General features: G+C 37.2%; 1 protein-coding gene across 1 annotated transcript in view; it reads left to right on the top strand.

Moving 5' to 3' along the window:
• LOC110376345 (midasin) overlaps nucleotides 1-16,572 on the top strand; it is a 31,586-nt gene extending 15,014 nt beyond the window's left edge. Inside the window, exons 17-41 of the mRNA XM_064038174.1 lie at nucleotides 41-456; nucleotides 531-667; nucleotides 1,455-1,681; nucleotides 2,104-2,321; nucleotides 2,769-2,986; nucleotides 3,496-3,666; nucleotides 4,671-4,871; nucleotides 5,283-5,500; nucleotides 6,344-6,506; nucleotides 6,767-7,923; nucleotides 8,088-8,217; nucleotides 8,386-8,515; nucleotides 8,633-8,711; nucleotides 8,844-9,072; nucleotides 9,211-9,312; nucleotides 9,569-9,775; nucleotides 10,047-10,397; nucleotides 10,781-10,958; nucleotides 11,394-11,545; nucleotides 11,977-12,108; nucleotides 12,552-12,736; nucleotides 13,913-14,118; nucleotides 14,631-14,836; nucleotides 15,114-15,467; nucleotides 15,723-16,572. Of these exons, the coding sequence (XP_063894244.1) occupies nucleotides 41-456; nucleotides 531-667; nucleotides 1,455-1,681; nucleotides 2,104-2,321; nucleotides 2,769-2,986; nucleotides 3,496-3,666; nucleotides 4,671-4,871; nucleotides 5,283-5,500; nucleotides 6,344-6,506; nucleotides 6,767-7,923; nucleotides 8,088-8,217; nucleotides 8,386-8,515; nucleotides 8,633-8,711; nucleotides 8,844-9,072; nucleotides 9,211-9,312; nucleotides 9,569-9,775; nucleotides 10,047-10,397; nucleotides 10,781-10,958; nucleotides 11,394-11,545; nucleotides 11,977-12,108; nucleotides 12,552-12,736; nucleotides 13,913-14,118; nucleotides 14,631-14,836; nucleotides 15,114-15,467; nucleotides 15,723-15,911 (5,956 nt within the window). The 3' untranslated portion in view covers nucleotides 15,912-16,572. The remainder of the gene's footprint in view (nucleotides 1-40; nucleotides 457-530; nucleotides 668-1,454; nucleotides 1,682-2,103; nucleotides 2,322-2,768; nucleotides 2,987-3,495; nucleotides 3,667-4,670; nucleotides 4,872-5,282; nucleotides 5,501-6,343; nucleotides 6,507-6,766; nucleotides 7,924-8,087; nucleotides 8,218-8,385; nucleotides 8,516-8,632; nucleotides 8,712-8,843; nucleotides 9,073-9,210; nucleotides 9,313-9,568; nucleotides 9,776-10,046; nucleotides 10,398-10,780; nucleotides 10,959-11,393; nucleotides 11,546-11,976; nucleotides 12,109-12,551; nucleotides 12,737-13,912; nucleotides 14,119-14,630; nucleotides 14,837-15,113; nucleotides 15,468-15,722) is intronic.
• Nucleotides 16,573-16,574: the final 2 nt, after the last annotated feature.

Below are 16,574 nucleotides of genomic sequence, written 5' to 3'. Positions count from 1 at the left end.
ATATTCCAAACCAGTAACTTATTCTAAATCTTTACCACAGATCAAAATGCGAAGACGAAGATGAAGACGCAATAGCTCGCGAGGAGATGTCGGAAATGTTCCCGTCATACTCCGACCAAGATTTCGCCGAATTCAAACCCCCAACATTAGAACAAGTACCAGTAAAACAGAACACTGAAAAGCCTAAACTAAAACTTCTTGTAACTCCCGAAGATGTATCATTAGTTTACAAATGGCATTCGAATGTCATTCGCAATATGACGTTAGCGGAATGGTTACCCGCCCGAAAGAGCGTGGTCGGCAATGATGTGATCAGTGCGTTTGTTCAACGGTATCCCATATTTAGTAAGATGACTTACAATACGTGGCAAGGATTGGATGCGGAGATTGAGGGTGCTCTTTCTCCCGGTTTGATGTTACTTGTTGCTCAGATAAAGGCTAAAGTTGATGGAGAGGGTAAGATATTTATATATAAGGATTTTTTATATATTTTTAATGTTAACTATATTTAAATACATATTTTGTTTTAGAGTCTTCAAGCAAGGTAGACTTCTATAGATCCGCTTGGGTCTCTGAGACGAAACAATGCGTACCGTTGCTACATAGAGTGAGGGACAATACCAACGAACTGCTGGCTCAATGGCCTGATTTCCCCACCCTGAAAGAGGTAAGGCATTAGCTTCTAAAGAAATTGATACTTGACATACTTGATCCTAGGACACAATGGGGAAAACATATACTCGTTTGTAATAGATTTATAAATAGATAGATAAGACATTTATTTAGCTTAAACAATAACAGACAAATAGATTGAACAAAAATTAAATAATTATGTAATTGGCGAAGTAAACTGTCAACTTACTTATTATATTACATAGGCAAGTGTAGTTGTAGGAAGATAATGCAATATAAACGGACATTAAGAATGGTTTACACCGTCTGATTTTTTGTCTTTGTCTTTCGTGTTATGATGATGATGATGTCCTCCTAGCCGATTATCGGCTACGGCGGCTGTTCTCATGTAAGGAGATTAGCCAACTACGCAGGACATATTTTAGTGCACGAGCATTTGCGCAGACACAGGTGCACTCACTATTCCTTAACTCTCATAGCCCGATGGGACGGTAATCCGACACGACCGGAGAGAGATCAGGCGCAGGACCGACATTTACGTGCTCTCCGATGCACGGGTGTATCAATCACCAGCTTCCAGGCTCCGGGCTGCTTTGTGAAAGTCTTCTAAAACCCACAAAGCGATTTCGGCCCGACTCGGGAATCGAACCCGAGACCTCGTGCTCAGCAGCCGCACTTGCGACAGCTAGACCAACGAGGCAGCTTTCGTGTTATATGACCGCTATATTAACATGTTTCCATGCATGGAGTATAAATAAGCCTTAAACAGCTACGCCATTCATATATTGATACTGTATGTTATATTTTTTCCTATATTTCAGATAATAATAATAGTGAACAGAATCCTAAGCTTCCCAGTGACAAGTCCCGTCAGTCGTTTCCTCACTGGCTTGGAGTTACTTCGGGATAAAATCGAGGAGTGGAACAAGAACGCTCATAAGGGCAACAATATGATTGAAGTTTCTTTAGCAGTCGGACAACAGATTATAAACTGGAGGAAACTGGAAATGGCACATTGGAAGGAGTGCTTGAATAATCTGTATCATCGGTAAGTGAAAATGAACTCTGTTGCTAGAGTAGGAAGATTTGATTTAGACTGAGTAGTGTGTTTCATCATCATTAATTTAAGAGCCCAGCTCTTGTCGGTGCAGCTCGTTCCATTTACACCTATCTAGCGCGACTGAGTAGTGTGTTTACAGAATGTATTTTGAGTCTTCATATGGTTTCAATGTATTTTTTTGTTTTTAAGAAGATCTATGTTGGGTAGCTCAAAAACGTTTATTCGAATTAGGCTGATATATCAACAGTTTTCGTACCTACGTCAAAACAAAACAGTCCTCAAACCTCTTTCTCCTCCTTTTCCTATGTGTTTTTGCTGAGAAGAAGTATATATAATTTATTAAGAATAAAGTAGATGTTATTCATTTTATAATTTTCTGTCCTGTTACATTCTTAACTCTAAATTCACAGGAAACAAGCCGAAGCCCACAAGTATTGGTTCTACCTATTCTCCGTAATCAAAACATACTTGAGTGAAATGACATCAAACCCGGTTGAAGCTGATCGAGTCATATCTGTGCTTAAAGACTTCATGGAAAAGTCTAACCTGGCCGAGTATGAAGTACGACTGGATATCATATTCGTGTACCACTGCCATTTGGTGCATATGAAAGCTACTGATAGACGAGGTAAGGTTCAATTTTGTTTGTGTTTCTTAATGAAATTATGATTTTAAGAACAGAGTGAGTTGTGTCATTCAGAATGGCGTTTACAGATGGAAGATAAGTAGAGGTGTGATAAAAACCGTATTCTTTGGCGATAGGCTTTTGACTGGTAGTACGGTAGACCGCACATCAGTGGTAACTGTCATGCACCTTAACCCAATAATAATAAGTACGATTTTCCTATAAAACTGTCACCACTGACCTGAAGTTGACTGTACAAAACAAATACACAAAAAAAAATAAGCATATTGACGAAAAAATAAAACGTCAGTAAAGAAAAAAAAACATCGTTTCGTACCAATATAACTCTTACGAAAGTGTACAATAAGATTTTCTAATCAATATCTTTGAAACTTATTAACACTAAAACAGACAAATTAAAAACTATATTAAAACCGTTATGTTTTTCAGACGAACTAATCTCAATCCTATGGAACACATACAACTACTACGCCCAGTTCAGCGCTCAAGTGGCTGCCCACATCAAAGAGAAACGCGCCCCCATAGAGAAGAAGTTGCGCGATTTCGTCAAGATCTGCACGTGGGACCGCGACCTTAGTTATTGGAGTGTGAAGGACACGGTCGAGAAGGCCCATAAGGCGCTGCATAAGCATACCAAGGAGTTTGAGGTGCGTAGTGAGAAAATACTCTGCGGTAGCTGTTTTGACAGCTTTCATGTCTCTTTTTTGGGGAAAATGTATAAATATAATGTTTAAATGTATACTTTTTTATTCTTCACGAATCTCCGTGACATATTAGGGTAATAAATGAAACTTAAGATTCTTGTGTAGGAAACGCAAAGTTCGTGAATAGACATCAGTTATTTTGTAAAAAACATAACATAATTTGTTTAACAGCAGACCCTAAGGTTTGTAAGATTAAGGCCCGATTTCAGTGGCTACCGAGAAATCTGCCTACTATCTGCTAGATAAGACTGCTTATAATTTGAGACCTGTGAACTCAATAGTTTTATCAGTCAGATGTATTGTGTTCCTGATAGGATCAGAGACTTTATCAGTGTCTGGTGAAACAGGCCATTAGAGTTTTTCTAGGATTCATATCTCATAGATAGAAATAGAAAATCTATTCAAATGATTCATAAATGACCATCACCTTGAATTCCCTTAACAATTTCCAGAATGTTCTAAAAGAGAGCGTAACAAGCTGTCTAGTAGACCACTCGACAGAAGTAGTGGGGGATCATGTCGGCCTATGGGACCGGCCCAAGCGGACCACCACCACTGCGCCGACGGGCGGCGCTTACATGATCGATGTGCTGAATCATATCGTGCTGGCTAGGAATATTAAGGTACGTTGAATTTTGTTCTAGAATGGGAGAAAATCTTAATTAATTTTAGTTATAGATTTGCTGTCAATTGGTGTAGACCTTATGTATAGAGGGATAAAGTTGTAAATTAATCAAAAAGGTTAAAGTTTTTAGATTTTTTTAAATATTGTGGATGTATGGATGGAGATGAATGTTGTTTAGTTTATCTGTTTTAGTTTCAATATGTGTTGTGTGGTAATATTAATTCCTCATCTTTTTATTCTTTTGATTATTTCTTTGTTGGTTTTATAGTTTGTTTGTACTGGGTGAAAATTATCGTATACTGGGATACTCTTCGAACTAATTTAGAAATAAATCGTAGCATGGGCTATCTTTAATACTAACATTAGTTTATATGATGTATTTTTCTAACTTAATTACACACAGAACAATTTGACACAAACACACTTGGATTTTTTGTGTGTATTTTTGCACTATAAATATAACACATACTAATTTTCCTTTTTCTTTTCAATTCGCAGCAGATGCAGGTAGTATTCTATCTCGTTTATCTATGGTTGTTACTAAATATTTGACTTCTGTACACAATACTTCATTTTTTTATTATTTCAATACTTTATTTTACTTCTATTATACGAAAGTTATGAAAAATTATTAATAGAACTTAGACTCGGTTGGTTTTTAAATAAGCTGGTTTTTAATTTAATTAATATTTTGTAAAGAAAAGTAGTTTATATTTTTTGTTTTGGTATGGCATCTCGCAGTTCAGCCTAGGAGCCCGTATACTTTTTTACGGACTTCAAGTAGTTTGGCTGAAGTAGATATATCTATGCTTTAACGCTCTCTAAGCATGGTATACATATTATTTTATTGTGTACAGAAGTAACAAGAACGAATGTTTGTTTTTACTTAGCGGTAGCGGGTTAGATTATACATGGCTGTAACATTAGAGTTTGTTTGTCATAGCTAACATTGCCACTTAAAAAAATAAAACATTCACTCATCACTACTTTTTCTTACTTTAGAAATTCTTGGATGAAATTGACCGGCCTTGCGGAGCCGTCACGGAAGGCAGTTTATTGTCAAAATCGTCGTCTTTACTGAATAAAGCGAAGTCGCTGTGTAAGGATACTATTACGAATACTGGATACCCGTCGCTCGTGCAAGCATTGGATGATTTCGTCACTGTCGTTATTGAGACTAGCACCCATTTGGGGTCTTTGGAGGTAAGAAATATTTGTTTTTGGTCTTAATTTTAATTTTCGGGATAAAACCTTATTTTGAAACGGCTGTCTTTGGGAGTCATTATGGGTAGTCAGAAACCAAAAAGTCTGACAAGTAATGTTATCAAGGGGTATAAGGTTACCCAGTTGCTGGGTTGAGGAGATTAGATAGGCATTCACTCCTTGTAAAACACTTGTACTCAGCTGCATCTGGTGAAACTGGTAGCCGATACCAACAGTTGGAAAAAGGCTAGGCTGATGATATGCCCTTGATATATCCTTATTAAGTTACTTTGGTCTTATAGATGTAATTAACGTTGAGTTCTAATTTTCTTAATACGGTTTACCGCTAATTTTTAAACCATTTAATATTTTTTTTCAGTTATGTATAAAATGATTTTTGTATTTTGCCAGGTTGACAGCACCCTACCAAAGGAAAAACAGCAATCTCAAGCGAAGAACTTCGTGCAACAAAAGCGCAAAGCTCTCGCCGACCTCTTCAAGTACTTAACTAAACTCGGCCTAAACTACCGCACTGGTTTAGTCATACTGAATGCTTCTGATAAAGAGTTGTATGATTTTACAATACCGCCAGTGGACTTGGAAGCTGCTATGGGCTATTTGAAGGGCAGGTTAGTTATTTAGCTAGTTAAAAATTAACGACATTTTTTATTTATTAACTTATTCGACTTACACGGCTTTAACAGCCAATTACATAAATCGTAAACTTAAATGTAAAATGAAAAATAAAAACATAAAAATACAGTTAACTAAAGTACTTATAAAATAATATTAAAAATAAAATAAAGTAAAAACACGTTAGTAACAATAATATAGGTATGTAGGTGTATAATATAAATATTGTAAATATCTTCTTCATCATCATCCTCCGAGCCTTTTTTCCCAAACTATGTTGGGGTCGGCTTCCAGTCTAACCGGATTCAGCTGAGTACCAGTGCTTTACAAGAAGCGACTGCCTATCTGACCTCCTCAACCCAGTTTCCCGGGCAACCCGATACCCCTTGGTTAGACTGGTGTCAGACTTACTGGCTTCTGACTACCCGTAACGACTGCCAAGGATGTTCAATGACAGCCGGGACCTACTGTTTAACGTGCCATCCGAAACACAGTCATTGGTGTCTAAGATATAAAATCATGATATAAAATGTAAATATCTTCTTACTTTATTTATAAATATACTTATGGCGTCAGCCTTTCTTTTGAGATGGGAAATCATCAGATCTATCGCTGTAGGTGCAGCGTGAGGGAGTGTCAGTCTTTACTGACTAAAACCCACCATGTTCCTTCTGGAGGTTTTTATGTAAAAGGGCCGCGGTAACTTGATCGAACAATCCCACAGACTAGACTATGATTTTCTATCTATCTTTTTTAATAAACTAATCGCGATGTTTTTTTTTTATAAATATTCATATATAGGTATCAAAGTTAATATTAAATAAATATTATGTTTTCAGACGTTGTGACGGCTCCCTCTTGCTCCTATGGTCTGGTTGTGAGAAGTACTTCCAGAAGAACATAGCTCGGCACAGGATCCTAACCCAGGCGTTACAATCACCTCACCAAGACTTAGGTCTGCAGAACATTGAGCGGTGCAAAGGATTTGCCGCGCAGTTACTGGTAAGAATACTTAGTTTTATATTTGTTTATTACTAGATTTTGACATCGGGTTCATCCTGAACCTGGATAAAAAGGGTCTTTATAGGCGTCAATATGTTATTATGATACTATATTGCCGCACAGTCGTTTAAGTGTGAAGAAATAAAAAATATACACAGTGTATTGTATAGATAATGTGATTGGTGTAAATACACTATGGACAAATTATTTTAAAATTAACTAACAAAACATGTATTAAAACAATTCCTTTCCTTCCTCAGAAAATGACTAATATCCAAAAGAAGTCCATCTCGAAATATTCGCGATACCTATGCGATTTGCGCAATATCACAACAAACTTAATGAACGCTCTCGAAATCGATAACACAGAGACTAATATAACCAAAGTCAACACTAAGATTGCAATGATCAATGAATGTTATGCCAACGCTGGCATTGTTCTAGAACAATTCTACTTAGTACTAAAGTCTTTCCCCGAAAAGGGACTTCAAGTGGAAACAGAACCACATTTTGATAATGTTCTATCACACTCCAAAGTTGTTCATTGCTCCAAAAATAGTGACGAATGGCTTGAGCTGAAGAAGAAAATAAGCATACTCATACATAATGTTAATAAGCAGAAGGCTGCGTTACAAAAGATTATTAAAACCATGCCTAAAGAAATTGGCGATGATGATATAGTTAGCATTGATTTAATCTCTCAAGCCCATATTGATTTAGCACAACATTGTACAACCAATTTGATAAACATGATCAACGATTTCCAAGGTTTGCTCCAAGACTATCATTTTAAAATTAATCTTGACTCCTGTCAACCAACTCCATCCCACCCTCTTGTGAAGAGCATTATAAAATTATCGAGTTACCTAAAGTTAACTGTCAATGAACTCTTCAAAATGGATGAAAAAGTTGACAACCCGGAAGAGCAAACGGGCGAAACAGAGGAGCTTACTAGCCATGATATTGTTGTTCAAACTGAAGATTTGATAGCAACCATGCTCCTCATTATACAATCCTTGTACAAGAAACATTTGCCGGATGACACCGCAGAAAACGCCGAAGTTATAAAAGCTATCGATGAAATTATAAGGTGCGAAAAAGAGGAATCCCAAGATATAGTTGAAGACAAACATCTGAAAGAACGTTTACATGAAAATCTAGCAAATGACACAAGAATGCTGCAATTACAAAGATTGGTATATAAATCACAGATATTACTTGCTAATTACACCAAATTTATGGTCAATGGTAATGATTTGACTGAAGTGAGGAATGTGGTGATGAGGTTGGTGCCAATATTGGAACAAACTATGTTGTTTGTCCAATACTTCATCACACAGAAAGTGGCTGTGCACAGAGTATCGTGTAAAATGCTGTCTGTGTTGCTGAAGATATTCTCGGACCTGGCTTCTAAAGGGTAAGTTTTTATATGTCAATCGTGAAATTAATGTAAACTCAAAAATAAACCAACTGAATTACCAACTGAGTACATTTTTTTAATGTTTCTTGTAGTACCTATATACAATTGTGATTGAATTCTTTCTGCCTTTTGAACTTGGTCTGATTTTGATTTTTGTCTAGATTCTGCAAGCCTGGAGATCTGGATATGGAAGAAGGCGAGGGTGAAGGAGGTCCCGGTAAACTGTCGGGCGGCATGGGACTCGGAGAGGGAGAGGGCCAGAAAGATGTCTCCGATAGAATCGAAAATCAGGTACAAAAACTTAAAACAACTAAGAACCTTCATCATTTGCTGATCTTTAACAGTTGTAAGGTTTACAATTATGTGTTGTAAAAAATGTGTCTTTCAAAATCAGATAGGATAATGACTGACCTTAAATAGAGCTGTAATGCTCATCATAATGTATCATTATTCCAATAGGATCAGCTAGATGACGCCCGTCGTCCTGGTGAAGAGAAGAACGAAGAAAATAGAGATTGTAAGGAAGAAGAGAAGGGAGTCAATATGACTGATGACTTCGATTCACATCTGCAGGATGTTGATAAGAAAGGTACCACTATAAACTATATTTTTGCCTGCAAGATTTAAATAAGCTTAGTTATAATTTTTGGTTTTGATAAATGAAGTAAAATAACTATTTTTATTCATTCCTCCGTAATTGTTTTAGAAGGTGAAGAATCCGACAAAGAGGATGATGAAAATGATGCTGACAAACAAATGGGTGAAACTGACAATGCAGCCGAAAAGTAAGTTGAAAACATATTCCCTTATTTCTTTAATTCATATTAAGTAGAAATTGTATATTAAAATATTTGCACCCATGAAAATAATATACCTAACTAAGAGCATATACCAAAAAAATCCTTATTCCTCAACAGACTTGATCAACAAATCTGGGGTTCAGAAGATGAAGAAGAATTAGACGAGGAACAAGGTCAGAAGAAGGACAAAGAAGAGAAAGGTAAAGGTGAAAGCACTGGTGAGAAAGAGATGTCTGCCAAAGATAAGGAAGAGGAACAAGGCACTGATGACGGCGCTGATGGCAAAGATAAGAAGCAGAAGAAAGATATCAATGAAATGGACGAACAAGAGGTTGATGATGATCATGTAAGTCATTATTTTAAGAAGGAAATTGAAATCAATAGTATTTTTGCTCTAGAATACATATATATATATGTTTATAAATCTTTAAATATAGGGAATAAAGTATTGTAAGATTTTATAAAACTATCTATTTCCTTACAGACTGATGCTTATCATGGAAACCAACCAAATTATCCTGAGCCCGAAGATTTCGAGCTGCCTGAGAATATGGACGCGGAAGGTGAAGAGCCTGGGGATGATAATGTAAGAGTTTGTTATTTTTGTTATTGCATTGCAAAAATATGCCATAAGAACCTAAAAATAGAGTATGATATTGATTGGCAAACCGATGATTTTATTAGAGACCTGTGTTAACTTTAGATACATACCACTGATGTGCTTTGCTTCTAATGAAAAGCTGAAAATTTGTCGTATGTCAGTAGCACGAATTTTACATAAACCTAACTGCAAAATCCAAATGGAGTAAATCACTAATACTTGCTTTATTTTAATAAAACAGGAGGGAGAAACAGAAACCGAGAATCCATTCGACATCGACGTTATGAAAGAGAATTTACCCGAAGAGGAGGAAAAGGAAGGGGATGATAAAGGTGAAGATGGTAAGGATAATAACAACGGACTTGAAGTGTCCAGTGATGAGGAGGACGGAGGTGATAAGGAAGGTGATGAGAAGGAGGGCGAAGAAAAGGATGGTGGGGATGATAAGGTATTTATTATTGTTCAATTTTTAAAACATACCAGAGATATTTAAAAATAATAATAATAAGGATGACGTCGATCGATCTATCCAATCTACTCACATGCATTTTACGTCTTTGATGCATATTTACAAAATAATATTAAACGCTATGTATTACTTTCACTTTTCTAACATACATTGTACCTCATGTAAAAATTAAAGACCCTAAAATCTTTGAAAAAATCTGTCAATTGAAAAGTACCTTTTCCTTTTAAATACTCTATAAAATGCCCCCCAGTACCAAGAAGAAGACCCCGAAAAGCCAGGGCAAGAAGAAACTCCCCAAGAAGAAGAAGAGGAAAAAGATGGTGCTGAAAAAATGGACACTGACGATCCAGCCGATCAAGAACAAACAGAAACTCCTGCCCCAGAACAAGAAGATAAAGAAGAATTACCTAAAAACCCTGACAGTATTAACGAAGATGATGAAGTGGAACAGAAGAATCAAGAAGCTAATCCTCAGGCTAATCCTTCGAATAATGATCCGACTGCAGAAGATAGGGCGGAGAACGCACAAATGGATAGAGGGACTGATGATAATGTTGAAACTAATGCGGAACAGGCAAAGGATGAGGAGAGTGAACCTGTTGTAAGTATTAGAAATGTTAATTTTTGTGGAGAAAGGAAGTCATGTAGATTTTATTAAATGTATTGCCATTTAGGACTGCTTTTCCTTAATATTATGTGTAGTTATATTTTTGCGTGTTTGTCTATTATACTATACGTCATATTTCCTCGATGACTTGGTCTTATCACCGATACAGTATGTCAATACACCTCATTAGCTTTTCTTTTGACGCTCTGCCAAAGCCTGTTTAGCTTATATCTACTCTTCCGAAAAGTGCCATCATGTCTTGTAGTAAGATCCAAAATACATACTTTGGTAAAAAATTCGTCACCAGCAAGAAATTCCAAGATAGTTCAGGTCATAATAAAGACAAAAACAATACCAAAACATCTTTTATTCAACAGGAACAAACTCAAGAGCAAGTTGGCGAAGAAAAACAATCTACAGGCCGTTCAGAACTCGACGAGAGTGACAAAGGTCACCGCGGACAGAAGCAAGCTGCCAGTCGCGCTGACCGCTCGCAGGAACAACAGAAGAAACACGAGAACAAACCCGGCAAGACTGACCAGGAGAGAACTCTTGGTAAGTACCTAATATCCCGAGCCTTTTCCCTTTTCTACTAAGTTGGAGTCGGCTTCCAGTCTAACCGGATGCAGCTGAGTACCAATGCTTTACACGAAGCGGCTGCCTATCTGACCTCCTCAACCCAGTTAGCCGGGAAACCTAATACCCCTTAGCTAGACTGGTGTCACACTGGTAGGTACCTAAATATTAGGATTGGTAAAGGTCACCGCGGTCAGAAACAAGCAGCCAGTCGAAGAAATACGCTTGCAGTCGAACATACCATGATTTTTTCTTTCAAATAATTATGTTTAAGTTAGTCGACTCATTTTCGGACATGATAAGAAGACAAACTCGTATACAAACCTCGTATACCAAAGATAAGTTTTACCAAAACATACCGAAAAGTTCGAGAAGTCCCTAAAAGTTCTTAAATCCAAACTATTTTTATATTAGGTGATGTAAATGAGAAGAAACACAAACAGTCTCGTACGCTTAACGTGGAGCGTGAAGAGGACGCGGAAGATGGCGGCGACGATGATGAAAATGCTGACAAGGATGCCGATGCCTTCCAACACGTTAAGCAAGCTAAGAAAGATGACTTGCAGGTAAACACAACAATAAAATTCTACCGTGATCGTAGTTGATTTAGAATATAAACTAGTTTTTTTTCAATACCATACTTGTAAAAAATATGCTACTACATACTGACTACACAGTTAATACTGTGTCCCATTTTGTTTATACAAGCGCAAAAGCTGACAATTTGGGAATTTTAACTCTTTCTTCAGAATTTAAAAGGATTCGTGATCTTTCCGATACGGATATCAAAATTTATCTATTGTCTTATTTTCATTTTAAAGGTCTCTCTATATAGTGTATAGAAGTATATAGTGGTGGGGTCAGCTTTCCTAATTTGTCTTCTCCACTTCGCTCTATATCTGTGACACCTTTCACTCCTTCATATCTTTACAGTTCATTTCAAAATAGGTATGTTCTACAAATAACCAGATACCATAATGCATGTTAAATTGCACAGGCATTAGACGCGGCCACAAAAGAGCAGGCTGACGAACAGCCGACACTGCAACAAGAACAAGATGATCAGGAGGCTGAGAGGCCTACAGAAGACGAAGATGTCAGCATGGCTGTTGATGAAGAAGAATTGCAGGTTAGTGCGAAATCACACTCGACGAAACATCTATGTACATTATTTCATGGAACAGCAATATCTTAACCGAAGACAAAATAATAGTTGTGCTTTTTCTTCGAGACATGTTTATTTTTCTCTTGTCTTCTAAACACATTCTTTGACTTAATTAAGATAAAAAGTTAAATATAAATATCTACAGAATTTCCTTAGGTACGTGTCAAGCGTTTGTTTAACTTTTTTATAAAATAAAACCTTTCTGTACTTGTTATAAATTATTATCATCATTGGCCACAGAGCATCTAGGTCAGATGATTGTGGCAGCGCTTGTCTATGCGGTTATTAGTGCCGCAAGCATTTTCTTGTTATAAATACTACATACATACATACATCGATGACCCTGTCATCAAATAGCCTCTTACGTCTTAAATTATAAATTTTCCAATGTACCTTTGAAAATACAGGTTGAAAAAGCCGAAGAACTTAAGCCGGAGAAAATGAAAGAAGGCAAAGATAAGGAACAAGATAAGCCGGGCAGTACGAAAGAAGGCGGGGACGAGGCTACGGGCGAAACTGGAATCGAAGTGGAAGGAGATAGGGTGGTCACTGAACAAGTGCCGAGGGGATCTGATACTACTTATCATACTAGGTAAGTTTTTTTGTTAATAAGAGGAGTATTTATTTAGGGCTTGGGGCAAAGAAATTCAAAAGTACTACATACTAGTAATGAATAAATTACATTGATATTGCCAAAATGACACGAAAATTGTATGTCAGATGTAGGTTTTAACACGCTTATATTAGCTTCACTTGTAACTATGTATGTAAGAAAATCTTGGAAACTTAATTTGACCCACTTCCCGGTCTCCGATTAGGGTGAAATTTTGCACACGCTCGGATTTCTGATGACAATACATGACTAGCTAAAAACGTTATTACAAATCCAATATGGCGGCCTCCCCATAATGGCGGACTGGCTATTTGAAATCCACCCCCATGAAATGGGTACCAAATGAAAGGGTTTGCTGTCAGGAATACGAAAAAAGTATAAAATAAAATGTATTGTTTAAAAAACTAAAAAGCACGCTTTCAAAAAATAACGGAATTAATCGGGCATTTAGTTTGTTGAAAGAAAGCTTGGAGCGTTTTGTCCAAAAAGAGTAATTATATTTCAATTCGAAAGGCATAAAAAACAACCAGCTATAACTCAGATGAAGAAGTCTGAAGCCATATATCGGGTGTGTCGTTCACAATCACGTTAAATGAAATGCGTTAATATACTGGTTATTATATGTCGATTAGCGCAAAAGAAAAATACGTAAAAATAAAAAAAATGCATTTTTCAAACAAAGTAAATATAATAAAAATGTGCGAAAATTAGAACACCATATAAAAGTCAGTCATTCCAAACAATTGAAACTCTCCCTTGAAAACTGACAGCTGTCAACTGATCAAAACATTCGATACTCCTAACTTTATCTCTGCTTTACACATGATGTTGTAAATTAGAAAAATGAAAAATTACTCCTGTGGCTAAACCACTGAATGGATTAGCTTATTTTTTTTACAATTCGCCATAGAATATCATAAAGTATATGTGATTAGATTTAATGTGATTGTGAACGACACACCCGATATAGTTTGTGTTCAATTTTGACTTGTTTTACGCAAGTACATCATGCATTCTGCGATCTCGGTTGTATCGACTGGACTGTGTTTTTGCGGATTCCTGATTTTTCATTGTTGACAGCAATGACACGCACTTGTAACAGTTGGTTTAACTTCCACTAAAGGAACAGAAAATCATGTCAATGTCTGTTTCTAGGGTGAACACCTCCCAAGTACAATCTGAAGATTTAACCATGGAGGAATACATGAGCATCCGTCAGTGGCTGCAAAGTGGACCAACTCAGGGCGGTAACTCGGCCGGCGTGTGGCGGTCGCTGTGGCGCGAGTCGTCGGCCGCAGCGCGGGCGCTGTGCGAGACGCTGCGCCTCGTGCTCGAGCCCACGGGACGGTCCAGGAGAGCTGGTGAGTGAGCACATGACCAGGCAGGGGCTGCACAGTGGGCATGCCAAAGATGCAATTGTGCAAACTTATCCAACGTCATCTTTGCTGTATCACATAACTCTGCTATCAAACTTTATATAAAATCACTGTAATTACTTTAGACTAATCTCTTAAAATTATATGCTTACTGGCATAGTCTGTATCACATTTTCTAATTTTACTCAAAACTCAAAAACATTTATTCAAATTAGGCTGATAAATCAGCACTTTTCGAATTTTTTACCTAATTTACTACCTAGCCAGTAACAGCCGGGACCTCCAGTTTATCGTGCCCTCCGAAACAAGGTCATTGGTGTCTAAGATATACTTAAAAGTACATACAAACAGAAAAGTTGCATTGGTACTTGCCTGACCTGTCGAGCGAACCCACACTAATATTTAAGAGGTTGATTCTTTACCCACTACGACCCCACAGTCTCACTCACCGTGTCTTTAACTTATTGTTCTTCTCTAACATAACACAATACCCACAGGTGACTTCCGCACGGGCCGCGCTATAAACATGCGTCGCGTGATCCCGTACATCGCATCTCACTTCCGAAAGGATCGCATCTGGCTGCGACGCACCAAGCCCGCTAAGCGCGAGTACAAGATCGCTATAGCCGTGGACGATTCTAGCTCCATGTCCGATAATAGGAGCAAGGAGTTGGCGTTTGAGAGTCTGGCTCTTGTGTCGCAGGTTTGTTTGTCAATCTAATTATTAGTATATTATTATATATAATAAAATTATTAATATGGTAGAAAAAATACTACATGAGACTTGCAAAGCTGTCTTTATCGCTATTGCCTCAAAATAAGAAGGTCTAATTTTTGCGTAAATAGATCGCTTTTTATACAAGGAAATTATTATTATAAATAATATCGCCTTTCTTCATATATTTCCTGTCAATACATTACCTGACTGTGCTAACAGTTGTTACTGTAAATCATGACTCAAAAATGATGTTTTTCTACAGGCGTTGAACCTTCTCGAATCCGGCGACCTAGCCGTCCTCAGCTTCGGCGAACAACCCAATCTTCTCCACCCATTCACTGAACAATTCTCCGAACATTCCGGCTCGAAGATTCTAGAACAACTGCGCTTCGAACAAACGAAGACTAGGATCGCACAACTACTTGATTTCTGCACTGTTTTGTTCGAAGAGCAAGCCGTGAGAAGTGATGCGGTGAATGCTAAGCTGCTTGTAATTGTCAGTGATGGCAGGGGCATTTTCTCTGAAGGAGAAACCAGGGTGTTGCACGCTGTGAGGAGGGCTAGACAGCAGGGAATATTCCTGGTTTATGTTATCATCGATAACCCGGATAATAAGGTGAGTTTCTAATTCATTGTGTCAAGTTATTTACCGATGTGAAGCAATGCCTAACCGTCTTACCGATGTGACTAGTAAAAATCTAATTATATTTTTAATTAGAGTGATTGAAGAGCAAGGTTTATATGTAAAATAGCATCCATTAAATAGTTTAGAAATACTATTATTTTTGAGGTTTATTGCAATCGTGCGATGCCGGGGCGGGTCGCTAGTTTACTATAAAATATTTAATTTATTTTGGCAATTTAATTTCAGGATTCAATCATGGACATCAGGCGCCCTTTGCTGGATCCCAGGACGAACGCGCTGACGGGCTTCGTATCGTACTTGGACACATTCCCGTTCCCCTTCTACTTGATCCTCCGCGATATGTCGGCCCTGCCCAAAGTGCTCGGCGACGCTCTCCGACAGTGGTTCGAACTGGCCGCTAATACTGCCAACTAAGATATTATAGTCATTTAGATTTTAAGAAATATACTTATACAATCACGCCCTTATCATATTGGATAGGCGATATTAACATAGGTGTCTATTTAACCAATTTTTGCTGAAATTGCTCAATGTTAGTATTGAAGTATTCATATCATGTTTAAATGTCTCCATTTTATCGATGAATCAATGTTGTATTCCATAGAATTAATTCCATAATCGATTTCAAAGATACATTTTGTCATTCAATTAATAATAATTACGATTAATCTCCATTCATATGCAATGTGTAGCCCGTTTCACTGCTTTTGGATGTCCAGAGAAAGTTACCAGCCAAACAAACGGCGATGCGAGTATAAATGAGTCTAGAAAAAGTGAAATAGGGCTTTTAGTATTAACAATAGAACATAGTAACCAGTGTCGCTATACAAGACACCTTTTGTCATTTCTCTTTTAAAATTAATCATACATTTACAAACAGTCAATTGGATTCGAGAATCAATCATGAGTAGGATAAGCTAAAATGATATTAAAATAAGTCAATCAGGACTTAAAAACTTTTGAAAGGTGTGTTTGTATCGAGCTGTGATTTGAGGACTGGTTAACGACTGCTATAAGCAAAATTACTTTACATACGTATTGTATGACCTTTTGGAAATAAATGTTGTCTGACAAAGT

Source organism: Helicoverpa armigera, chromosome 15, assembly GCF_030705265.1.
Source record: "Helicoverpa armigera isolate CAAS_96S chromosome 15, ASM3070526v1, whole genome shotgun sequence".
NCBI lineage: Eukaryota > Metazoa > Arthropoda > Insecta > Lepidoptera > Noctuidae > Helicoverpa > Helicoverpa armigera.
This window is presented reverse-complemented; position numbering and strand designations above follow the sequence as displayed.